Source organism: Gallus gallus, chromosome 7, assembly GCF_016699485.2.
Source record: "Gallus gallus isolate bGalGal1 chromosome 7, bGalGal1.mat.broiler.GRCg7b, whole genome shotgun sequence".
NCBI lineage: Eukaryota > Metazoa > Chordata > Aves > Galliformes > Phasianidae > Gallus > Gallus gallus.
The window spans coordinates 13,006,381-13,033,300 of record NC_052538.1 but is presented as its reverse complement, the minus strand read 5'-3'; the positions used below and the strand labels follow the sequence as shown (position 1 = coordinate 13,033,300).

At 39.8% G+C, this 26,920-nt stretch overlaps 1 protein-coding gene and 1 long non-coding RNA gene across 2 annotated transcripts; one reads left to right on the top strand and one right to left on the bottom strand.

Moving 5' to 3' along the window:
* The first annotated feature begins 5,664 nt into the window (after positions 1–5,664).
* Positions 5,665–9,878, top strand: CTLA4 (cytotoxic T-lymphocyte associated protein 4). The gene is made up of 4 exons (NM_001040091.2): positions 5,665–5,901; positions 7,110–7,460; positions 7,957–8,066; positions 8,908–9,878. The coding sequence occupies exons 1-4, from the start codon at positions 5,844–5,846 to the stop codon at positions 9,004–9,006; spliced, it is 618 nt and encodes a 205-aa protein (NP_001035180.1). The 5' UTR covers positions 5,665–5,843; the 3' UTR covers positions 9,007–9,878.
* On the bottom strand, positions 9,810–24,961 carry LOC121111249. The gene is made up of 3 exons (XR_005861320.2): positions 24,743–24,961; positions 20,830–20,981; positions 9,810–12,373 (listed from the first exon to the last, which is right to left on the bottom strand). It is a non-coding gene; the product is annotated as an uncharacterized LOC121111249 (long non-coding RNA).
* Positions 24,962–26,920: the final 1,959 nt, after the last annotated feature.

Below are 26,920 nucleotides of genomic sequence, written 5' to 3'. Positions count from 1 at the left end.
TGAGACACAGTAGATGCTCTGAGAGCTGCTACAGACGTGATTGTCTAAGAATATGAGGAAAGATAAAGCTTGCAGTGAGTGGCGATATGCCAGTAAACAGGTATAGTAAGAAAGAGCTTCTGAACAGTGGTAAAGGTTTGCCAGCTTTTTTGAACTATCAGTTTGTCTAATGAAAGTCTCCCCTTGCATGTCTGGCCTCTGTGACACTTCAGATTTTTGTTTTCGTACTTAGGCCTAACGTGGACTTCAGGAAATTGGAATTGGTAAGTCCTAAAATTGTGATTGTAAACTAGTGAGGACAGCAGTTCAAGTTATTACTAACACAAGGGTAAGATTTTGTACATGAGACCAGATTTTGTGCTGAAGAGTGGGTTGATCAACAACTCCTACTGCTGAGAAATTTTGGGAGATGCAGGACCTGATTTCAGTTCACTGATTCTCACTACACAACACTTGGCTACAGTATCCCACTTGCACAGAGGCCTTGGTTACAGGATGACAATATTTTTTGGAACTACTACACTTCAAAAACGTGAAGAATCTTGAAAAGTCTGGTATTATTTCTAATGGCCTCTGCCAGAAATTCCTTCCCTTTGTTTTCCAGAGCCTCTAGCCTATTATTTAATGCTTATTCTAACGCAAACTTACAATTCTTGCACATATCACTGTAAAAGTTCAGTAACAAGTGATGGTCTATGCATCATAACTTAGATCTCAGATGTCATTCCCTGGAACAGGTTCTCTGAAAAAGCACTGAGTAAATGATCTGTAATAAAAACACTATTCTTTTTTGTTTGTTTGTTTGTTTCCATGCCACCTTGCCCCGTCATGTACATTTTAAAGAGCATTATTGCAGGGGATGCAGGTGATACACTATCTGGACTTTACTACTACACATTTTTATTTGTAATTGGATTCTACGAAGGTTTTGTCTATGAATATGTTTTATTCCTACCTTAAGAGTCTAGGAAGCACTGAAAGATTACATAACTGCTTCACTCATTCATCCACTCATATTTCTCCCCAAAAACTTCTCAAGCCTTGACAAATTGTCTCACTGCTAAGTATTCAAAATGTTACAGTGAATCTGTCAGTCTGAACACCTTCTCACTCTCTTTGTGTCTGCTATATTACTAAGTCTCTTTCATTTCATTTCATTTTCCATCCCATTCTATCAACTCTAATTCAATCTTTAGAAATGGCCTCCAGACTTTAGCAGGCGAACAAAGCTGATCTTCATTACTCACATGTTGTTAATTCAAAAAAGTGCTTTAAAATGTGCTCCATGCCATCTCTTGGATTTGAAAAGAACTTCCCACTGTGAGCTACAGAATATGCTTTTTGTTGTCAGGTCTCCAGTCATTCAAATATTTTGATTCTTTGTGTGTCCACCGAGTTGGAGCATTATCTCCTTTATGTAAATTTTTTTTTCAGTGCTTTGCTTGATAAATGTTGAAAGTAAAGGTTTAATTTGAGGTTTACCAGGAGTCCTGCTTTGATCTTGTGGTTCAAAATGTCATAAGAATTTCCAAACAAAACAAAACAAAGCAACAAAACACATCAGGGAATAATTAGTACTACCAAAACTGGAAGCAGAATCCTAAGCTACACACTACACATGAAATACACACACCTGTACCTTTCAAAATATTTCTTAGGCATCTCATTTTTGAGAACAACATTCCTCATACGTCTTCACCAGGGCTTTATAATAATTTATTCTTCTATCTCCTGTTAAGTGCAAACTTTTGTACTGACAGAATACAGCTGTCTTTAGCTGTTTTTTTTTTCCTTTTTTGCAATATTTTAAGAAATGAGGGGAAGCAGAAGTAAAACCTCTCCAGTATTTCTCCATGTCTCCGTAGTAGCAGCTAATCACAAGCTATACTGAACTGGTTTACTTTCAGATGTTAGCATTGAAAATCGATAACTACTGATGTCCTGAAGTTCAGGAAGGACTGCTTCATATAACTAACTTCACAGTAGGGGAAACAAAGCTTAGACTTCAAGAAGGAAGTGCCAACTACCGCAGCACAAGGAAAAAGAACTCTCACACAGCTGCATACACCTCAAATCCTTCTGGCCTGTCAACTGGTCAGCAAAAGCACTCAAGAAATCCAGCTGTTTGAGAGGCACTGGCAGGAGAGCTCCTCACTTAGTGCTGTCCTTGCCTCTGCTTGTCTGCTGAGGGCATGGGCTTAGGGTAAGAGATCAACATCTGCAAATCCAAGTTAGGAGCTGACAGAACTGTGGTTCTGAGAGATTTAAAAATCAGTGGTTTGATGATGTGAGCTGTGGTTCTTTCAGGAACAAAGAGTGATCCACCAAACTTGGTCATATCTAGGTCTTTACTTACACTAATCAGGTTTTAGTCCTTTCATGGTAATGAAACAATATTTTTTCCAGTTACGGTGTTATTTCCTTTTCTCTTTACCTATTATCTTGTAGAAAAGATTTTTTTCTTCAGCCATACCATTTAGAGGTCTGGATTTTTTTTTCAAATGACAATGCATTTCAAAACCCTGATAGGTTTGTGGCAAACTAACATGGTAAAAACGTGAACTGTTTAACATAGTAGGACATGATCTCACATTCTGAGTTTAACAAAATATCCTGAAACCAGATACATATGCAAATGATAAGCTTTTCTTCTCTCCATTACATCTCAAGCAATTCATGAAGAACTTTTTTAAGTTCCTGTCAGAGAAGAAAAAAACATAGACAGTGTGAAGCAACTTTCTTTTAATGTGTGAAAAAAAAAAAAAAAGTGAATAATAACATTTTGCAATGGGAATTCTGACAGGGCATCAGTAGAATATTTGCCCTAACAAGTATTCAATAAAGAGAAGCAATTGAGATCACTTAAATGTGAGTAACTAACCCAAAACGTCAAAGAAGCTTAGATGAGAAACCCAGTTATTTAACTTAATCACAATACAGTAGTGTAGTCCAGGGTTCCGTGTGAATTAATGTCCTTCTCTATGCTAAGTTCACAGATATGAGACCAGCTGATTCTTCAGTTAAGGCTGAAGCTTAACTCTGCAAAGCCCTCAGTCCTCTCCATTGTCCTGACTCTTTGCTATGGAAGCACACGTAGAGTAAAAAGGTTTCCTCTGACCTGGGACTCAATGTTATCCCCAGGAGTAAAGAGAAGAGTACTACAATATAAGCATGTGCATTAAAAGAAAGATTTATCTTACACTGAGGTCTTGGACATGGCAAGTGCAAATCACATGCTCTTGTACTTAGCCTGAGGCACATCCTTCCTGAAAGGCCTTCTGAATCTCAGCATCAAAGGAAGGGCTCTTCTTTGACCCACTCCCTTGCCCTGGCCCTAGGTCAGATGTCAGGTTCCAGATAAAGTGAAAAGATGGTAGAAAAAGAGTCTGAAAGATGAAGTCAGAGTGGCAAGATATCAGACTGCACAGACAAGAATAATCAGTAACTGGGTTAGCCAGGTCTTTTGGTTGTAGACCACAAAGCCTATGTCGTGTATGGGGAAGGTAGACTGAGCAGAAGTCCACAGAGTCTTCATCAGCTGAAGAGTAGTTAGGTTTATTTGGAACATCATTTTGCTCCATCATCAATCTGGTATCTGCTCAATATTAACTCAAGATTGAAAGCCTGATTAGCAAGAAGAGAGGGCATTGTAGGAAGGTGATCTCTATCCATTGAAAGGGGAATACTCGGGGCTCACCTCAGGCTGCCCTGGCCATGAAGAGACAGAGAACTTTAAGAAACTCCACAGGGAGACATACTGTGTCTTACTTAGAAGAGCAGTCATCGTAACATGAGGATCTTAAGGAGAAACAAAAGTAAAGAGTAAGAGGTGGTAGATTTGAAAAGACACCCTGAGAATTAAACAGCCTGAAAACAAGATGGGTAAGAATGGAAACAATGTTTGCCAGAGACCAGACATGGAGGGCTTCCTATCTCTCTAGCCATATAGAATTCTGGAATATCCTGAGTTGGAAGGGACCCATAATGATCATGGAGTCCAACTCTTGGCTCCACATAGAACCACCCCAAAAATCTGGCCATACGTCTGAGAGCATTGTCCAGACACTTCTTGAGCTCTGGCAAGCTCTGTGCTGTGATCACTGCCCTGGGGAGCCTGGTTCAGTGCTCAGCTGTGCTGTGGTTATGTGGGGCAGTAAGCACAGAGTTTTACACGGAAATCCTTTCCAAATGTTTAGTGGTTAATTGCGCCATCAATTTGCAGCCTCAATCAATTATCCAGAGATTATATTATGAATGATGAGGCTCAAGTGCATCATTTATTTAACAGCATACAAGGCCAAAGCCAAAGAGATACATAGGATAGGTAATACGGTTACTACTCTGGATTTGAAAATGTCAGGCACAACCTGATAACTTCATGCCATAAATCTCTCTGATATTCTGACATGTAATATTGCAATAGCATTTATTTAATACTAAATTTATTAATAGAATTGATTTAAGCTTGTATAAGCAGTAATAAAATACAAGCCTGGCTCATTATTTGGGTGTAATTTTTCCATTTTCCCAGACTCATATTTTTATTTATTATCAGTTCTGTTTTGAATACTGGCTTTTAAATGCTGGATGAAATCAAAGTCGCTATGAATTTATCATTAAAAAATTGTTGCATCGCCTAAATATGGAAGCAGTCAATTTATTTATATGGTTAACTATTTCTGTGATTTTTGAGATCAAATATTTATCCTGTATCTTTGGACTGAGAACTAATGCTGCCAGTTTTCTAGGTCACAGTCCAGAAGTAGGTCTTCGTTAATGTGCAGATGACGAAGCATTTTCTAGAAGAGCTTCTCAAAGTAGAGGGAAAAAAAAAATGATGACCTACAGAGTAACTTATTTTTAAGAAATTCTTTAGGCAACGATTCGTGCGTGTGACACTGTCACATAAAAAAGTACAAGGATTTTCAGACTATTTTTCAGATTTGACTTTTGAAAGGCCCATGGGTAAAAACTGTTTCACTGAGATTTGGTATGAGGCAGGTTCTCTAAGCAGAGATAGCAACAATCAAAACTTCTGTAGTGTTTTTCATCTGTTGATCTCAGTGTACGTGGACAGTAAAGTCTCTAGGTAGAGAGAGTGTTGTACAGATGTGGAAGTCTTTAGCTATAATCCTAGATAGATCTTTTTTTTTTCTTAGAAGTACAGAAGAAGTTGGGTTATGATTCAAGTCACATTGTTAATATGAAAAGATGAAGCCATTGCAGTTGTAATCAGTATTTTGAAGGGGGCAGCAGTTTTTAAACATCAAAAGCACTAATGTTGAAGGAAGCAAAGATATTAGGGGTGGAGGGAAGTCCTCCATAAACAGGCTAGCTCACATTGATTCACTGTGTCACATTAGGCAGAAATAGTTCTTTGTATGTTGTCCTAATAGAAAATAACTGATGACTGCTAGAATTCTAAACACTATGGTTGTGTAAGCAAGCTGCACTAATGGGCCTTAACTGCTCTATTGGATGATTACCTCTCCGCCCCCAATTCTCAAAGCAGAATGGATGGCAGTTTCAGATTGAATATATATTTTCCATCTGCTGAATAGTTGTTTTTGTTCATGCTGCTTGAGGTTAACTATGCACGTACTGATCAATCCCACTACTTCCTTTCTCGTAAAACCAAAACAAAGCTTCATATTACTTTCAGGTACAGCATCTGGGATCACAGCTATATAAATACACACTGACTCTGTGTGGGTTCAAACATTTCGAAGATTCAGTATCCTGAAAGGCGTTACCATTTTTCCAGTCCTGAGAGTTCCAGTTTGTCTTAAAGTCTGAAGGCATCAGATACTTCCAGCTCCGTCAGCATCTGTCCCGGTGCAGGAATGCTCTCAGCATGGGTCACCGTGAGCTTTCTCTGCGCAGCCACCGCCACTGCCGAAGGTGGGTAGATGAAGGTAGCTGGGGGTGTCTACAATTTCTCATTTTCACATCTTTGCAGGACAGGGACTGGGTACAAGAGGAGATGACATGGGATCTCTCCATAGGACAGTCTGGGAATGAGGTCTAGGGCTCTGAGAGATGTCTGGAAAGCCAGATACAGACTTCAGAGCAAAGGCATCTGCAGAGAGGCTGGGCAGGACTCAGAGAAGTTCATGAAGGGGGAAATATCTTGATAAACCAGGCCTTGTGAGTGAAGTTGGCAGCTGACAAAGTGGAGATAGATGTTTGAATGGATGGAGAGATTTTACTCATCTCCTTCCCATATTCTTGCTCTGCAGAACTTAAGAAGGTAAGCCCTGCCCATAAATGGACTGTTTTAATATGAAAATCTATAAATAATACTGAGCTCTTGCAGCTTATTAAAGCAAAAATGCGCTCCCATCTTGTTGAGGGACAGAGTACAGCAGTTGTAGAAAACAGCCTGTGGAGACATACATGATGTACCAGTCTCCCCTTAAGATTTGTGAAGACCCTTTGCAGTATGTTTATCAGGCTTTGCTGTGTGTTGCTATACTGTAGCTTAGAACATACACAGTTGCTATCCAGTGACTTGGGAATAGCTGGAGTAAAAAGATCAGGGATAAAAAATGCAGAGTTTCCATCCGGTATTACTGTCACCCTAAGGATTCTGTTCTGTGTTTCAGGATGTCAATCTGTTAATTTCTAAATGGCAATATGTTTATTTCTACCAGGTAGAAATTAGGGTTATAAATTCCTAATTTTAAATAAAAAATTTCATCTTTACTATCTGAAGTCAGTTTATTTGTTTCCTTTTGTACATCTAAAAGTGTGTGTTAAGAAGGAAAGTGGAGCTCACAGGTCATTGCTCCAGTAAGTGGTCAAGTTGCTTACTGTTTGGGAACAAATAACTGCTGAGATTTCTAATATCATTTATAATAATGAAAGCATGTCAGTATTTTTTCTGTATATTAATGCAGTCTTTGTATTAATTGTTGTCTTGAAGGGTAGTTTTTTGTTTTGTTTTGTTTTGTTTTGAAAGGATATAGCAGCATTTCTAGGAGTTATCCATGGATGACAGGAGGTGGTAGGACTCCTTTCTTATAGTACAAATTTCAAGTAAAATATTATATAACTGCAGATAATTTCTTGACAGTTCATTTACCATGATGCTCTTTGCTTCCTTACAGTAATGGAAGTGACTCAGCCAGCAATAGTACTGGCCAACAGGCAAGGAGTTGCCAGCTTGGTGTGTAACTACAAGCACATTGGGAATGCAAAGGAAATTCGAGTGACTTTACTCAAACAGACAGGCGACAAGTTCACTGAAATCTGTGCTTCAACCTACACAACGGAATTTAAAATGTTCAGTGTGGAAGAGGTTATTCAGTGCCATGTTAGCCCGAGCCGAAACAACGTGACCCTTACCCTCACAGGCCTGCAAGCTAATGATACTGGTCTTTATGTCTGCAAGATGGAGCGGATGTACCCTCCACCATACTTCATGAACAAGGGAAATGGGACGCAACTCTACGTCATTGGTAAGCCAAGCAGCTTTCCAGTACTGGGATATTCCCAGCTTACAAATGTTCCTGTATGTCTCAAAGATCTTCAGAGTGCTGTTTGTAGGAAGTGAGTTTGAACACTGATTCAGGCTTTGAGAATCATGCTCTTATTCCATCAGTATCTCACTATAGATACCTAACGCAGGTGTATTCATAGACATGCCATGTATTTAGCAATTTATGGATGTTTGACAGCATACGCAATACCATATAGCATACATGTTGTGTCCTGGAAGTTAGGAATGTCAGTGCAGAAACAGCAAACAGTGAAGTGTTGTCCTGATAGAAAATAACTGAACCAAGTGTTTGTATGTGCACATAAAACCTAGTTTCACTGGAGTTTGAGTAGGCAGGAGAGTATCCTGAGATAGTAAATGGTAGAGAAAGTAGTGTGGATGCTTAGTGTTTGACTCCAGGGGCCTCTTTATGATGCTCATATGTGATATGAGTTGTGTAATATCATATGTTTTAGATCCAGAACCTTGTCCAGACACTGCCACATATCTCTGGGTATTAGGAGCTACTGCCTCAGGATTCTTTCTTTACAGCATCATCATCTCAGCCATTGTCGTGGGCAAAGCGGTAAGTCCCATCAACTCACCCCATCCTGCTAATAATACCTTTTGTCTGCCAAGAACAAGGGGAAAGGAATGAGAACAGGAGAGAATGTTTGGAACAAATGCACTGGGATGCTCTGGCGCCATTTTACTAGTGCAGTGCATTACTGATGCAATAATGCAAAAGGAAAACTTGCTGGACTTAGTATTTAAACTTGTTTATGGCTCATTTGTGTTGCCAGAGTAGCAGAAAACAGTCAACTTATATCAGTTGAACTGATTCCTGGCTTAGGTTTGGGTGCTTAGAACAGGCTGGAGTCTTGGATAATTCTGGTATCAAAGGCAACAGTCTTCAGGTGTACTCTGACTTCATGTGGCCGATTCACACAAAATCCCAGGATTTGATTTTTACTTTCCTCACTATCTCTGTGCAAAGCAAATGTAAAGAAGCTTCCCCCTGTGACAGGAGGGAATAGTAACTTATAGCATACTTAACTTCACAGCTAGGAATATCTGCATAAAAAAAAGGCATAAGAAATATAAATCTGGTTTGCTTCTTTCAGAGGGGGTCTGGAGTGTAGAAATAAAACTGATGTCAAATCATAAACCAAAATAGTATTCCTGTCCCATATTTTTCAATCCACTCTTGTCTCTAGAAGCTAAATGAAAAAGTCCAGTGTAAACATTCAGTTTTGAGCCAACACTGGACTCTAATAAGAGCACCTTCAAAGTGCTAGTTGAATGGCAGGACTCTATCTTCTTTAATGGACTCTCTAACTCCTGATTCTCCCTCAAGTACACTTAATAGATCTTTTGCAAAGAGAGCTGACCACTTGTTTATTTTCCTGTCTTCCCATATCTTACAGATTCAGAGAAGACAACGTCTCACTACTGGGGTCTATGTGAAAATGCCTTCTGAAAAGCTAGAGAAAAAAGTGATTCCATTTCACATCACTGTTAACTGAAACAAGGAGATGGAGAGCCTGTTTCCTAGTTGGAATGGAGAATCTGCTAGTTGACTTAAGTCAAAGTATTAAAATGTATTGTGTTATTACAAAGGTGTACCGTAAAGAGAGAAAATATTCTTTGTAACTTCTATAGTTTGGAAGAGAATAAATAGTTTATGCATTAATATTTCAAGGTTAACCCTGTCACATATAAATGGCTATGTTAGGCCATTGATTTTTTGAGTTGTATTGTACCAATATGTAGTCTCTATATATACATATATATGTATAGCATTAAGAGATATTGTTGCAGCTGAACATCTTATTGTTACATTGTGCCATGTCTACCCATCAACTGAAATCCAAACACTATTACTACAGAGGCTTTTGTATCATTGCAAAGTTAATCCTACAGGTCTAAGGGGAAGAGGCAGAAGGGCACACTAATGCACAAAGGAATGTTGTCTTGTTTCCATGCAGTGCTATTTATTGGCTCAATTTCTTGTATTAGTGCGCTGTGCTTCCACAAAGGCATCACTGTAGGCTGGCACTGATGATACTGCTGCTCTAAAAGCCTGATCTCAGCCTTCCTCTGGCACTGTGTCTCAGCAGTGCTGTACTGAAATTAACACTGATGATATCTGAGGTAGTGCTGACAGCGCAGTTGGAGAGAAAGGCTGCCCAGCAGGAGACCTCTGGGGCTGTTGCTGGGGGAATGTTCCAGCTCTGCTGGAGCCTTGAGTTTTACAAATGCTAAATTAGCATCTATCCAAGAGGCAGAAATATGTTATGTGTTTAATTGAGTCTATTTTCCATGAAAATACAGACAGTATATAATCTTGTTTATTAGTTACATACCATTCAATAAAAATCTTGAAGCTTTGCCCAAATTCAAGTTCATTTATTATTCACTGTTCTCAGAAGCAACAGGAAGTGGCTACATGTTAGAAAGCAGTGATGACAAGATGAACCTTTCCCCTCTGACCCTATGTTTTGCCCTTCTGAGGAAGCTTGTGAGCTCATGGCAACACTTAACTTTCTCAGCTCTCCTCCTCAGACGTCACCATTAAAATCTGCCAAGTCTTCAATCTGTCTTGTTAGAACTGATATGTTGTGATCGAGAGATGCTACCAAACACCTTAACACTTCCAGCAAAGTTACTAACTTGCAGAAGGTAACTGTGTCAGCTTTGGTAGCATCTCCTGTACCTGTTAAAACAAAAACCTAGTTCTAGTTTCAAATCCTGTTTTCTTTGCACCTCTCAACGCTCACTAAATTCTACCTGAAAAACAAGGTTTATGGAGCTTAAAAACCATTTGAACCTCCTCACATACTATCTACTATTTTAACTCCTTGCTATAAAATTTCACCTTACAGCCCCAAAACATGACAGTATATACATCTGTTTAACAGTTGTGAATACATCTTCTTGGCTCCATAACTGTGATCAAATCCTCACAGTCCACTGTAGCATGTTCCTGCAGTGGCAGCAGAACACCAAATCTCACTGCTCCTTCATTTAGCTTTCCCCCTTTTCCTCTTTCACCCTGTGTGAGCTCCCACTGTACAAATGTTCACGTTCTCAATTTGACACCAACTCAGATGTCTGAAGGTGCCAGCTGCTTTCTCAGTGCTCACCTACAATTGCAGAACATTAAGTAGAAGTAGTATCTGGTGACACAACCTTTTTCTGAAGGTGTTTTATTATTCTGTCATCAGCGGGTTTTTTTCCCCAATTTTCCACTGATCTGGTGTTTTGGGGATTAAAAATTGCCAAAGACCACACAGGTGATCACACTACAGAATGAACAAATTTCTGCCTATTCAATTGCAGCCTACTAAGAGAAATGTGTTCTGTGACTGGCAAAAATAGATTTGACCCACATATCCGCTTGTTGAAGCTTTAAAATTTTCCAGTGAATTTACTCTGGTAAAGCAAGAATAATTATTCAGGGCAATATTTTTTTTTCCACTGGAGGAAGTAGTAGCTCAGATATTCCCTGAGTTGTGTATTATTCCTAGTCAGGAACTAACTGTTTCTTCTTTTTTCTCTCCTTTGACAATTCCTATATATTGGAACCAAATTCTTCCTTTTCTTAAGCAATCCAAAAGCACCTCAAGTAAATGATCTTCCAAATCTGTCCCTCCTGCATAAAGGGATACTTTGGGCCCCTATCAACCATCTCATGACATCTGGCTCCAATTGGCCACGGACCTGTGTCACCACAGAATCTGTGTACATTCCAATTCACATCCATTACTGACAGGTCAGTCCACCATGGTTGGGTCTTCTGCAGCCAGTGGGACTAATCCTTCTCAGTGCAACAGCATTTCTCTAAGACATTCAAACTGTAATGATCAGTGGAGAATTCTGACCTAAAAAACCACAGGCTGCTAAATTAGTCAAATAGTGAAGATTATGGGACACCTGAGCATAAACAATTATCTCATATATAGCAATAGAAGCATTTTGTGTTTGCTTCTGCACTTTGTAACTCCTGGTATGATATTTATTAAATATTGTATTGGAAATGACTTTGTTCAAATTCTCTGGCTGTTCTGAAAATTTCTTTATTCTCAGTAGCTTTCAACCAAGACTTTTTCCAACATTCTATTATTTTTGCATTGCTGAATATTCTCTGGCTCTCCTTACTACTGTAGCAGCCTACCCTGAGCTAAGTGATACTAAACATGCATTACCATTTTTGTTCTAAGTCAGGTTCTCATTTTGAATATTCTAGCAGAGTAATAGGTGCACTTCTATAAGCAGATATAGCATTGAAGACTAAAGTGGGATTTCAGTTCAGATTCTATTGACTTATTACTGTCATAATTTATATCTGGTACTACAGAGATGAGTGGCGTCTGCAGAGATGTTATTTTTGCCTATCTCCGTATGATCCATGAAGCAGCTAGCTCTGAAGGGTGTAGTGCTCAGACCTCAGTGAATTTCCATTCCCCTGATGCCCTGTGCTGTCCTTTAGGACCTTGAGCCCTGTGCTGCTCCCTAACACTTGGGAGAGTGTCTTGCCATGAGCAGCACTCAAAAAACAAACAAAAAAAAAAAACCAAAAAAAAAAGCTTATGCAAATCAGATATAAATCAGATGTACAGCAGTACCAATATAAAGAGTGTATACTCAGTCACTGAGCGTCCCAGGAGATGCAATAACAAGGAAATACTAATTCTGGGAAGAGCTTGAAAAGCAAAAGCAAAGGCTAAAGTGTTTGGTCTCAGAAGAATTTGCAGCTCATTAGAACAGGGATTTTAAATACATAACCAAATATCTTACCTGGACAGACAAATAATGAGACCACGTTTCTTGGTGAGGTTAAGGAAGAGTCTCTTTTGATGTCGACTTTACCCAGACAGGAGGAAGATCAACCTGTTTGAGAAACAGAAACAGTGAGTTTCTGGCTGCATCTGTGTGGGCATTCACATGTATACTTGTCTGCATCAAAGAAAATGGCATACGTACACACACTGATATTCTATTTTCATTTTCATCTGATCTTTATACAAGTGATTTTTCTCCCTGCCATTTTCAATTATAAGAGTCCTAGTTGATGCATTAAATGTGTGACAAGAGCTTCCCACTTGGCTATTCTATGAGTAGGCAATGAGCCGTCTATCGCTTTAGCATTAGAGATCTTCCTGTGAAAAATTCAGATTTTCCACTCTGTAGATGAGTATGTGAATCCAAAGTTATTACTTTGTTAGGCCTTGAGATCTATAGGGAAAACTCAGTTATCCTGTCTTCCACAGATCCTTAAAAAATAAAAATAAAAATCAAGGATCCTCAGGCCCTCTAGCTCAGGCTAGACTTGTTCCTATCCTTAAATTCTGAACTTTGCTGAGGATACACCTGGGCCTAATTCCTGTTTGTTTTTTCAATAACAAGCATGTCCATTGGCCAAGTAACTCCTAGCTATCTTAATGCAATTCCTGTCTGAATACCAACTTAAAACTTTGCAGCTCTAAAAAGTACGAGTACTTTTGTAGGAAGTAGGAAGCTGTGGCAAGGTTTGGAGGCAACACTTGTTGAAGACTGGCTTCTTCCTTTTACTAGAGAGAAGCTATTAATGAGGAGAGAGCCCTGGAAAAATGAGAAAGAAAAAAAAAACAGCAATCTTCCCCACGATGGGAATAATTTGAACCATGACTAAAGAGGTCTGCTTCTAAAGGGAGAGACATAAATAGGAATCATATGATGTAGCCAAGAGTTATGTCATGAAATCCAAACCAAAGAAGGCTGGTGTACAACAGATGGTTTTATGCATTACTAAAAACAATTTATTCTTGACATTTGTAAACTGCATGCTTGCTTGAACTCATAAATGGTACTTTGAGCCAGTTTCTCTCACAGCTATGCTGTGGGGCCTCTACATTCCCTGGGAATAGAATGCAATTTTGAGTGCAGGCTTATGAATGGGGAGGAAAAAGAGGGGTGGGAGGAAGAGGTTAAATTCAGAAAAACGTTGAGCTGTTGAGAAAGATGAAAGAATCACAAGTACATAGCACCATACTCTGTTGATTCTGCAGATTCCTGAGCACTTGTCCATGATTATTCCTGTATTTCTATGTACAGATACTCAGCACTTAAGTGACTGTTTTCATTTTGTTTGAATGTTTTGTGTGATAAAAGAACAGTCTTATTTAAGGGTAGTTTTAAAACACATATCAAAGAAGAATGTTGGGGAACTGTGGCATGTTTGAAGATATTAACTGTTACTGATAGAAGATCCCAGTAAGACAGGGTGGAATGGCTGTAAAAAATTGCCCCTGAAAGTAGTTTAATAATTTGTGTTGTTTGCTATAGAGACAGAGCAAGCAAGAGTTCAAGTAGACTAAAAATGCCACAATTCTTTCCTTCTTTCTTTCTTTCTTTCTTTCTTTCTTTCTTTCTTTCTTTCTTTCTTTCTTTCTTTCTTTCTTTCTTTCTTTCTTTCTTTCTTTCTTTCTTTCTTTCTTTCTTTCTTTCTTTCTTTCTTTCTTTCTTTCTTTCTTTCTTTCCTTCTTTCTTTCTTTCTTTCCTTCTTTCTTTCCTTCTTTTCTTTCTTTCCTTCTTTCCTTCTTTCCTTCTTTCCTTCTTTCTTTCTTAACTTTTAAAAATGAGATTTCTCTCAATTTCCAAAGTCAGCTGTCTTAACCACAGTTGTGGTTTTATGTTTTAATTAACAGTTTTTAGAGATTGTGGAGTTACAGTTGAATAAAAATTTCTCAGTTTCTTCACTGACTTTTTTTTTTTTATTCTCTTCTGGCTTTTGTTTTGAAAAAGCACTTCTTTAATATATTCAGTTTGATCTGCCTCATTTTCTGTTCTGGGGTGGGACATCTCTGCACAATACTTCAACCCTGTTCAAACATCCACATGATTCAGATGAAGTACAAAACTGTTCAGGTTACTTTTGTTCACTGGAGTAGCAACAGGCAAGCTTCTTGCAGCTCAAATGACAAGACTGAGGCCTTTTTCAAGGAAAGTATTCTACAAATTGAAAACAATATGTGATTGTGGTCAAAATTAGGATTCAAGAACATAAAAGAATTCCGTTCGAGTACAGTATTTATTGGCATGTGATTTTCTTGCAAACATGCTACACAGTACTTCCTTATAAACCAATATAATTGATAATAAGCAAGCATATCTTATTTATTAGTACGTAAGCAGTTCAGCAATTAATGAAATATTGACAACTGTTCAAAATGAAAATAAATGTATTGAGAGCTACTTATTTTCATCAAAAACTTATTACACATAGAGCGGCAATTGGAGTCATCTTTGCTATCACTGACAGTAACAAGACAGCTGCAATTGCAGAAAGTTATCCTGGCACACGGAGTGAAAATCACGGCAGAAACCTGAAGCCACATATCAGATTCCAGACAGTCATCACCTTCACTGGAAAAGAAATATGCTAAGATATTTTTCTTTCATCACTGTACTGCTTCTGGATTAGTTTTTGGTGTTCAACAGCAAGCAAGACCTTGCTTTTAACAAAAACTGAATTCCTCCTATAATTACATGATTCCAATGGATGGGAACACTTCCTGTAGTAAGATATGCGTAAAAACAGAGAGCTTAAATTACTGAGTAACACCTGGTTGGACCATACAGCACTCCGGGAGGTGTTCGTCACTGTTCAGCTCTGCCTTGTGATGCAGCGGCTTGTGCTGAAAGTCGGACAAAAGCAACTGAAAGCCTTGGATTCAGCTTTTCTGTGAGAAATGAACATTAATGTTTGGGCTGAGAACTCTGATGGAAAGGATCATCATTTGCATGAAATATATAGGTAGGACTGCTGTTTTTCCATAAATGCATAAGTAAAAATAGCAAATACTCCATGCTTCTTTCAACCTACGATCTGAGTAGCCAGGCCAAGAAGACTCCAACAGCTCGAAACGCTCAGGCAATAAATGAATCCTGCTTTACATGAAATGGGTTACATTTTACGTTTACATTACTTACTACACCATGAGCAGGTTCCAGTTCTTCTTTTAGAAATTCTCCTTGGGAAGTGTGGATTCCTTGAATCAGTAATGAAAGGGGCCAGCATAAGAAATGCGTGCTTTTGCTGTTTCCTTCCACAGTGTGAGTGGATTGGCATGTACTAACTTCCACTACTCAGTAATGGGCACTTGCATCATCATGAACTGTAAGAAATATCTCAACCTCCTTCTTTGCTGTGAAAATTCTCATTGAAATTTAGTCTCTGTTGGCCTTCAGCCAAACTACAGAGACCTCTATGTGCAGGTGTTTGAGGAAAGCTGAGGTGTTTGAAGTTCTGTAGAAATTCAGATCAGACTTTTTTTATTCTTCTATGTTTTTAGAGTCTGTATTCTTAGTTACTCGACAGAGTGTCTAATTACTGCTATTGTCATCTTTTTACTTTATTTGAACCAAAACAAATACAACAAACTGGTGATTCCTTTACTTGTTCTAGAAACAATGCTAGGTGGTACTATGGAAACACAAAACCTGCTCTAATTTATTTGCGTCATGAAGATTAAAAACTTTGATGCCATTAACTTGTTGAAAATGGGAGTTTTTTTTTTTTTTTTTTGGAGGGGGGGAGGTGGAGAAAGGCCTAAAAATAACCTGCACCTGAAACTGTTATAAACTGTGGTATGTTAGTAGGACTTGATCAAGATCAGAAAGCAAAACATTTCATTTCTCTGTAACTTATCAAATCCTTCTGGTAAATGACACTCTGGAAACACTCATTAGCTTCATAACTGGCTGACTTAATGTTTTATGCAGGAAAGATGGCTAGAACAGCAGTAATCAGCAGATTATATTGGTTTCATAGTTGAGCTTTGGTGAGGTGCTACATTGTGTGGGTAGCATTTATAAGAGCTCTCTCATTTTTAATTCTGCAGCAAAGATGATTGTCTGCTTCACAAATTAATAATATTTTCCTTTCTCTTATAATACAAAACTAATTCATTATATTGCATTTTATTTTATGACTATTTTTTGATCTGCTCTTTAGAGTACCCTCTCATTAAAATGGAACATCTTTTAAGTTCTTTTCTCTACTCATCTCTCTTCAATAATGTGATGTAATTATATCAATAGGTTCCAAACTCCTGTTACTTCCTTTCATATGTGAACAACAGACACATATCCTGTGTAAAAATTCTTCAGATTAATGTCATTATATTGTATTTTTCAGATGAGCTACCATTGTTTCTCATGTTTTTACTTCATATTTTATCATTAAGAAGGACCAAGCTTCCATATCAGTTTTATTAAATATAGCGATTGCTCAGCTACCCCTGATCACAAGGGATACTGGTTGTTCTGTCATGGGAGTAGATAAAGTTGCTACACCCTCAGGTTTCGGATGCCTCAGAGTGAAATGCACTTTAAACATCTGCTTTACAGTTCCTGGAACTACGACAGTCATAATCCTAAGTGTAGACACGTATTTCCTCTCTCCTCTTTCATTTATCAACAGTGGAAGCACCATGGGACCAGATTGCTAGTGAATGTATGAAGTAGTTGGGAAGACAAATGAGAGGACACAAGATATGTCTTATTCAGTAGCTTGATGGTATGCAGGGGAGGATAAGATCCTGCATGGAATGGAAGTCGGGCTGCAAGAGGAAGATCCTGGAGGAAGTGAGAGGAAGACAGCCTGTCTGTGCATGGCACAAATCTCATCTCTAAATGCAGTGCATTCATAAATGGTTCTCCCCAAAGAAAGCCTTTTGGTCTTTCTAGGCATTTTATTCAGGATGAATGGATGCTTTCGGTGCTGTTTTCTGACATGCAGAACAGGAAACACCCAGCACTCAGATCTGCTGTAGTCAGATGAAGTATTTGAACTGAATACCTTTATCCTTTGATAAAACAATGAAATATGTTGATATTTCAAAATGATATACATAGACTTACTTTAAAAGTTGCTTTAGCCATGTTGAATTGATAAAAATTAGAAAAAAACCACAACTCGTTCGCAAGATATAAAACTATTTTTTCTCTCAGCTTCCTATTTTGCCAAAATTTCACATTCTTTTCAGGTTGAACTGTGAATTTAGAACTAGTTATTCTCACAAGTCTACTTTTTGCAAAACAGCAGAAGTTATGTATGTGAGTGAGAAATCCTAAATGAAAAAACAATAAAGCTTTTAATATCACAAAATTGAGATGAGGACAAATGTAGCAGAGGCTATTGTGTTGATCCTCCTTTCCTACCTTACAATAAAACTGGAAACATTTTCTGTTTATTACAATGTTTTAGTGAGTAATGAAGTTACAATTATTTTTCAATAATTAGCCAACTATTTGTTTTTCTTTTTACGCTACTAGATAGATATCTTTATGTGAGATTCCAAGTTCAATTCACTATTAGGATGAATATAACTTTCGAATACTTCCCATTGAACCCAACTGGATCTGTCCAACTCCAATTTAAATTAGACCTTACTTTACTTTGTGAATGTAATTTTCCTGGAGGCCACTATGTGGATTACAAACATTCACGCTTGTATGTAACTACTCAGACTAAGGCTAAAATCTTGTTCATGTGGCTCATTAATAAATCACAAAATCCTACTCATCATAAAATAGTAGCGTCCGTGTAAGGTAAAGTTTTGCACGAGGTTTAAGTGTTCCAGCAAACTGTTATTGCAACAGAGCTGGAAGAGCAGAAGATGGAAATAGCTTGTTGCATGTAAAGGAGGTAGTATGGGTAGGTACAGTTAGAATTTAAATCTATTAAACATATACAATGAAATATATCAATATAGAAATAAACATATGAAATACACATAGCTATATGTTGAGCATGCCTGAAGGCTTCCCTAGCTAAGCCAACATTTCATTAAAAAAGTGAAAAAAATATCACTTATTCATAGTCTTGCATCTGTTCTGAAATAAAACACAAATTAGCTAAAAAATTAAATGTTGCCAGCTTCTGTCTAGTTACTAGAAAATAGTTCCATGTTTTGCTGAAATGCTGTTTTCAGATCTTTCAACATGAAACTGATGCTCTGGTGATATGTGATCACGAGAGATACTATGGCAATTTTGTATCTGTAAAGTGTTTAAAGAGAATATTCCAACAAAATCTCAAATCCAGTCATCTTACAAGTCATTTGGAGTTCATTTTAGTTCCTGACATAATTTGTTCACTTGGGTATGCATGAGCAAATGGCTGCCACTTTCCAGTGGTGAGTTGGTCCTATTAGTCATCAGAAACTTCATAGAGAAAATAGTTATTTATTTAAAAAGTGTGTACGTGTCTGTGTGTAGATGTGTACAGCAGTTAAACTACTTGTTGACAAAAATTTCCTTGAGTCAAAATTAGAATTTCTGCATAGTGCCAAAGACAGGAACATGAAGAGCCTGAAGGTTGTGGTACTCAGCTGGGAAGAGAGAAATACAGACTGCTGCTTCCTTGCCTGATCCCACATCAAAGGGAAGGAACATGCTCAGAACACTGATTATCCTAGGAGGGTGCTCACCCTCTGTGTACTTTCAGTAGAAAACTTTCAAGGCTGGCATGCTTTCCTGATTTTTATTGCAAAACTCTGAGTGGCTGCAATTTTCTCTGATACAGAACGGGAAATTCTTATTGTGAGGGATAACAGTTATAATAGTAAACACCATGATAATTTATCTGTTGTATTAAAGCTCTCTAAGTTTTCTTAAGAGAGCATGTTGTTAACACTGCCCTGTTACAGCATGTATCAGCAGCAGATTTAGTGATGAGTACTATGAATCTATGTCTTGCAGCAGAACTAAGAATTGCTCTTTTCAACAATTTTGAGACACTTAAAAGTTCTTCAAATGGCAGAAAGTGGTTAAAAATGGTCTAAAGGTGGTGTCCCTGCTTATAGCAGGGTGTTGGAAATAGATGATCTTAAAGGTCTCTTCCAACCAGAGTCATTATATCATTTTATGAAAACTCTTAATCATTGTTCATTCTTACTCAAGAAAAATCCCTGATCTAAAAATTCATACATCTTGTATTGCCAATTTATGTGCTGCCAGCTACCAAGGTTTGAATGTTATCTGTGCTGGTAATACTGTGTTTACTTGTTCTTTAATCTTTTCAGGTCACACACACATGCTGAAGTCATGCATATTATTTTACAGTTTGGAGGTATTTAAGCATGAAATACTGTAGATCATCTTTATGAAACTTGTTTCATCCCACAGATTCAAAATAAATCAGCCCACGTCAATGCACTTGCTATGAGAACACCAGAAGTTGTTTAGTTTTGTGATAAGACAACACATAATCAGTATCTCTTGAATGTATTTTATATGTGATAATTCTATTTGCAGTAATCAAGAAGCATACAATATAAATGAGTACTAATAAATTAGTATCTTTATAGCTTTATAGTATCTCTAGGTCTGACTCAAGACCAGACATATCAGGCAGAAGCAAGGTAGATAGACACTGCAGCAGTTAAATAGATGGTGATTTCCACCTCTGGATTCCTAGGTGGTGAAGCAGAAAGCTGTTCTCCTTTGTTTCTGTTGGAAGGGGTGAGTCAGGATGAAACCTAAAACTTATACAAACACATCATAGAGAATTATGTGCACAACAATACAGATGTCTTGAACAGAGGTGTGGAGAATTGGATGGTTGAGGTGGGAAGGCACCTCTGGGGTGTGCCTAGTCCAAACCCACCTGTGCAAAGCAGGGTGAGTTGGAACATGTTGCTCAGGGCAGTGTCTGACTGGGTTTTGAGTACCTCAAGGGATGAACACCCCACACTTTCTTAGGGCAGTCTATGCCAGTGTTTGACTGCCCTCAGCAAAAATGTTTTCTTACATTTAGGTGGAATTATTTCTTGTCCTATTTCTATTCCTATTACTTGTACTGTTGTCACTGAGCACCGAGAAGAGCCTGGCTGTGTCCTCTTTACCCATGTGACTCCCCCACCCAAGTATGGATAAACTTGAATAGGACGCCTCTTGAATTTTCCCTTCTTAAAGGTAAACATTCCCAGTCTCTGCAAAATCAGGAATAGCCTTTGCCATATACATGAAACAACAAATGAATATAATGGACCACACATTGAATTTCCACTTGAACATCTGCTCTAAATGCTGCAGTTCCACTAGTACATTCTTTCCACACTGGAACATCTACAGATCAAATGTTTTTGCATTTGTACTCTTGCTCCCCAGGTATATATTTGGGAATTCATGATAATACTGGAATAACACAGATGCAAATTGCTTTCCTCTAGACAATTGCACCTGAAAGTGTTTATACATATGCATTTGCATATGTCTAAGTGTGATGTACATAACACAAACAACATCTTGGGTGTACAATTAACCAGTTGGACTGTTAGGAGATGATACTTTTTACTTACTTTAAGCAGATTGTCTGCAGGCTGCTCATAGAGCTCTCTGATCATTTTTTGCAAGGTTGATCGCTTCCTCTTTCTGTACAGAATACATCCAATTGCTCCTACCACCAGCTGTGTTGCAGGAGATGTTGTGGTACACAAGTCAGCTGGCTGGCCTGTAAGGTAAATGGCAGATCAGTTGAGAACCTGGAGTTGTTGAGCTACACAATCACCCCAAAGTAGCACTTTTTCCCTACAAAGCAATTAACCCACTTAGAAGGCATTGCAATGCCATGACCTTCAAACAAGGTGGAGTACACTGCGTGTTTTAGGTTTTGATGTTATTTATCAAACCAAATTGCAATTTGCTATCACAGACAGCAACAACGAGAATGAAAGAATATAACTGAGCCCACAACAAGTCAGAAAAATGATGTTCTGTTTCTACTATCCGCTTTGGAACAGTTACCAAGAGTTGATGTCTGTGAAGAGTATAACAACATGGAAAGTTTGCTATGAAATGTCCCCAGAATACTGTTTCAGCTTTCCTTCACCAGACTTCACAAGGTGGTTTCCGTGTATTTAAAAACCTTGAGTGATTTCTCTCCCATGAATTTACAGTGTCACTTTTTTAATTCCTGAGGAACCTTAAACCCAAATAAACAAAAATGATCAGCTGTTCTAGTCGTTCTGATGCTGTTCGGATCTGCTCATCATATTACATAAGAAATGGAAAAAACTTGAAAACAACACAAATGGCCCTGAGAATGGCAGAAAAAATCTGAGGTAGTTTTCAAAGCTTGGAAACAATGAAATGTTTCTTTTTTTAGATGAAAAACTTTAATGTTTCCATATCAGCTAGAATTATTTGTAACTATATCATATAAAGCTAACTTAAAAAATCACCGCTTGCTCCTCAGTAAACCACTAACACTAATCATCCAACTACGAAAACATGACTAGAAGGAAAGATGCAAATGGACAAATTAATTTTTTCCCCTTTGGTTCCTTTCTTTCTTAAAGAAAAAAGGCACCAAAACCAGTCCATCACGCAAGCATTACAGAGCCCTCATTGATGTCACTAGAAACAGCGTAACCACAGCAACCCAATGAGAAATAAAGTGGCGTGACTGGCTCAGATTTTTTTTGTTGTTGTTACTGCTTTGTTCTTACTAAGCTCAGAAGAAAGAAAAAGAAAATGGCTTAGTTCCTGAATCAACCTATAATGCCCAAATCAATATATTGTGTCTAAATCAATAATACAATTAATTAAGGACTTGAATCCCGTGTTTTGTGGACTGCATTTATGAACAATCTAATGCATTTGTGCACTTCTCATCATATAATGAACACCGACAAAACAAGCAATGGTTATGCATTCCTGGGGCACGACAGGAATCCCTCAGCATCAGATGGAAATAAGGCTTAAAAAAGACCCGAGACCACAAATAAATATACACATACATCCAAGAGTACCTTTGATGAGGTATGCAGCAGTGTCTAAAGGGATACTTTTGTTAAAGATGGGATAGTTCAGCTAATAAAAACATCAGTAACAATACTTATCTTTGTGGCACATACTGAATAGCACTTTGTCACTAATGTCTTCCCAGTAGCCCAGCATTGCCTTTGCTGGTGCAACACAGCAGACTGTTTTAAGCAGAAAGAATTACAGAGTAACCAAGGAAGGCAGTTGATTTTGAAGTCAAGGGAGAAAGGATTTATGCATGAATTTTCAGCAGTCACCTGAAGCAAAGGGATGAGCAGCAGATCCATGAACAGATCGATGGAGAATAAAAGGAAATTTTCACACCACATTTTCTAGGGCTAGCTGAAAATATGTAGCTCCATTTTTGGTCTGGTGGCAAACCAAAGGTAGTTCCCAGCCAGAATGATGTTTCTGGGGAATTATTAGGTTTAGCCATGGGGAAAGTGCTATGATTAGATTAAAGATTAGATACTAAAGTAACATTAATGCTTAACAGCAACATGAACACAGCAAGAACCAGGAGACAACTTTCACCTCTTCTGATACTCATCTAAACAATTTAGGAGAGTATGAACCCCAGGGTACATGTACCAGATGAGAACAAAAATACTTAAAGTATCTTGTCTCCCAGGTAAGCATCTGACAAAGAATGTTTAGTGAGGAACTTAAGAATATGGTAATGTTATCTCACAACCTAAACAAATTTGCAGGTCAAAGACTTTTCTAGGGTTGATGTCTTTGTAATTAGCAACACGGACACTTCCATTTTCTCAGCTTCATTATGCTGCAGGAGTCTCCAGCAGATGCTTGATGTCTCCTCTGCATATGAGTGTGCTGTGCTGTGGCTCAGTCAGAGCTGCTTGAGGCTACAGACCCCAAACAGAGGAAGCACTTTGGCTAGAACAACAAAAGCGCCCCTGAACAAACTTTCACTTTTTACTACCAGTAACCACATAGCTGAGATTAGAGACCAAGAGTAAAGAGCCTGTTCTTTAAGGTTTGCTAGCAGTCTATCACAGGCAAGCGGGGAGCTGCAGGTTTCTATATGATATGTCCAAATCTCCCTGGGCCAACTCAATACCAGCCGTGAACAGTTGAGGCTGAGCAGAGCTCAATAAGGATTTATCCTGAGAATGGGAGAATTCTCAGATCTACCCTGAAGTGTATGAAGTGTGCACTAAAGCCACAGAATGACAGCTGGTCAAGATAGGAACTGAGCAGCTGCAGAGCTAGCTGAATTTGCTATGGATGCTCTGTCTTGGCCCTACTGACTTTTGTAACTTGCATTCTGTGCAACTTATTCTGCTTGTTCTCTTAGGATGAAGTCCCTGAGAATGAAACTGATGTGGACATGGTAATGTGTGAATATGGAACGCCATTCAAATAAGGAAGAATGCTATTGCTGTGGAGGCTCAGCAATGAAGAAGTTGTGCAGCTTATTAAGTAACCATGCTTGTTTCCCAGGGGCATTCAGAGGTGCATGATGGCTGGGAGCTTCAATTATGAAATTTGGAGTCTTTACATAGAATCATAGAATCATTAAGGTTGGAAAAAAAAACCAGTAAGATCATCTAGTCCAACCATCAGCCCATCTCCATCATGCCCAATAACAACATCCCCCATTGCCACAGCTACACAGTGTGGCACTTGAGTCATGATTGCTCCACTGGGATGTGAGTTGCTGCCCTTGGCCATCATGCCTGAACAAAGTATGTTCAAGAATGAACAAGTACTTGAACAAGAGCAAACCAAACTGAGGTAATATATACACTGATGAGGATAAGAACTTAGTTACTCACTGGATCTCACTGCCCTTGGGGAGTTCCTCTGGCCTCCCAGAGGCACAGCTGTCTTCCTTTTTGCTATAATTTTTTCCAAGAATGCAAGAGTAACAACTTTGTAGTTACTTTCTTACTGAGTTTCCCTGGTCTCTGACACTCAGTGGTCTCTTCAGCTCTTTCCTGGCCACATTCAGCTGAGCTGTTGCCACCTTTGTACCCTGCAGCAGTTCCCAGTCAAGCCTTCCCTCCTGGAGGTGGCACCATCAAAGGCATCATCTACCACAACTGCTCACACAGGGGCTGCGTCTTTCCTTGGCGTGGGCAGCACAGCCCCCTGCCCAGAGTGGCTTTGTACCCACAGGGTAAGTGCCCCTGTGCTGCAGGCTCTGGCCCTGCCAGGCACACTGGAAAAGAAGATAATGCCTTTGATCACTGGAGTCTCTATGGGGCTGCACAGAACTGTTTCTGGCCGGGATCCAGAGCTCATGGTCACTGTAACTGAATTCATTTTGTTATCAATTTCTTTTGCATCCCCAGCTGTGTAGCACTGCCAGGATAAGGTATTAGCATGATTTTCTTTCTCGTTCTCTTGAGGATACTATTAAATCTGCGTTTTTCTGTGAGAATTCTGTCCTCTCGTTTAACAAGTGCAGGCGATGCCACATACCTCCTTCAACACATTTTGCGTCACAGAAGTTTCCAGATCTTGTACGGTCACACAGGCTGCACCGATCAGGAGTGAGCACACGTTTAATCTTATCAGTTAGCTGCTCTGATTTCAACAGAGTCGTCAACATAGCTAGATTCACAAATCGTTACTGATGTTGCAGCAACGAGGAGTATTTCTGCCTGAGGCCGCTCTGCTCTGGACGCAGCCCCTCCCCTCAGCCGCCGTTGCGCGGGAACCTGGCCTGCAGGGCGGGAACGCGTGCCGGCAGCGCCCCCGTGCGGTCTTCTGGAGGCGGTGCGAGCCGTTGGCCGGGCTGCGCCTCGAGCCCCGCCCGGGACACCCCGCCCGCTGCTGCTGCTTCCGGCGGTGCGGAGCGCCTGGGCCTGGCGGCCAACCTCCGGGGCGGAGGGCGGCAGTGAGCCGGGGCTAAGCCGCGAGCGCGGGCTGTGACGGCTGCGGACGGGACGTGACCAAAGCCTGACCCAAAAGACTCGAAAGATACGGTTTTCAGAACGGAAGTAGGCAGCAGCATGGGTGTCCTAAGCCTCCTCCGTGTTGCTGGTAATCCAAGCCTGGGTTGTGCTGTTAGACCCGTCCTTGCAGGTTTCAGCGCGCCGTTTGATTTCTCCCTTATCTACTAGAATGTATTGCAGCTTCGGGGGCAGTCTCTGCAGGGGAGAGCTCCCCTTTGTTATGCTGTCAATGCAAGCGCAGCAAAAGTTTACCTTTAAAACGTAATCACATCAGTGCTGAGATAAAAGTCACACCACAAACCCCAACTATCACTTCAGCATGCAGCTCTTTCAAGCCCCAGCCCCTCCAAGGCAGCTGACCAGATAACCACATAACAGGAGTCCCTGCCCCACTGCGAGCTTTGAAACAGTTAGGGTGTGAAAATGTTAAAGAATGTGTTTAATTTATTGCCGTCACACCCACAAGAGGATTAAATTCAAACCCAAGAGCAGAATTGCTTTCATGGTCACCCAGCTCAGCTGCAGGTAGCTCTAGATGCATTGTAGCGCTCTGCACAAGATGAAATCAGTCAGCGTTCCTATCTATGCACTTCATTTGCATTCTGTATATTTATTGCCCACTCTGGAGGACCTCCCTTCTGAAGCCAGGTGTAAGCAGTGCTGATGACAAAGTCCCAGGCAGCAGCATGTTGGTCACAAAAGAAGTGCGATGGCTTCAGAAGGTGTCCTTCGCCCTGATACAGGCTGGCTTAGCAATAGGGATCAGCAGTGCACGTGAACACAGGCTGCCTGTGGCATGGCTGTCCTACATCCGCATCTCCTGCACACTCAGTCATACACCACTCCAAGATGCCTGCTGTTCACAGTCCGCTTTGCAGAACAGATGCCTGTCACCTTGACAGGACACCTTCCACAACCGTCCCAAAGATGGTATCCCATCTCCGTACCTGTAGGCCAGACCACCAGCATATGCATGTTGACCTTCACTGGGCCATGCCTACCTATACTCATGCTCCCAGAGAAGTTATTAGGTAGATGTGTCCCAGGGGCACTAGGGATAGACCCACTAAAGCCCACCAGCTCTTGAGATCAGCTGGAGGGAGTCTTTTGCCTAGATAGCCCTCAGGACCTTCAGCCAGCCAGCACAGAAAGAGACACAGGATCTGAAGTGGCAGTGAGGCAAATTGCATTTGTCATTTAGCTCCTATTGGCTGAACTTACTGCATGGACAGTAAATTAGCATAGAATCACATCACAGAATCGTACAATGGCTTAGGTTGGAGCGGACCTTAAAGGTCATCCAGCTCCAACCCCGTGACATGGGCAGGGCTGTCACCCACCAGATCATGCTGCCCAGAGTCCCATCCAATCTGATCTTGAACATCTTCAGGGGTGGCCACACACTTTTTTTCTTCTTTCAGCAAAGTCTATGACAATGAAATATTCTCAAGTGCTATCTGAAAATCAGTGATATATGGGTAACTGAACTGGTGCCAAGATGTAAGGCCATGCACACGCCCAAAGGGGATTTTGCCCCAGTATCTGCTTTGCAGGGAGGTGCCTGCATGCTCTGGAGCTGAAATGAGTTCCGGTATCCTTCTGTAATGCATTGCTTACCAGAATATTGCTGTGTGCCCCATGGACATCAGCAGAGGAGGCATCAGAACCAGTGAGGGAGTACATGAGCTGCATTGCAGGTTAA

Coding starts and splice junctions, on each gene's coding strand:
- CTLA4 (NM_001040091.2), top strand. CDS start 5,844: ATGCTCTCAGCATGGGTCACCGTGAGCTTTCTCTGCGCAGCCACCGCC. Junction 5,902..7,109: donor AGCCACCGCCACTGCCGAAG/GTGGGTAGATGA, acceptor GCTTCCTTACAG/TAATGGAAGTGACTCAGCCA. Junction 8,067..8,907: donor CCATTGTCGTGGGCAAAGCG/GTAAGTCCCATC, acceptor CATATCTTACAG/ATTCAGAGAAGACAACGTCT.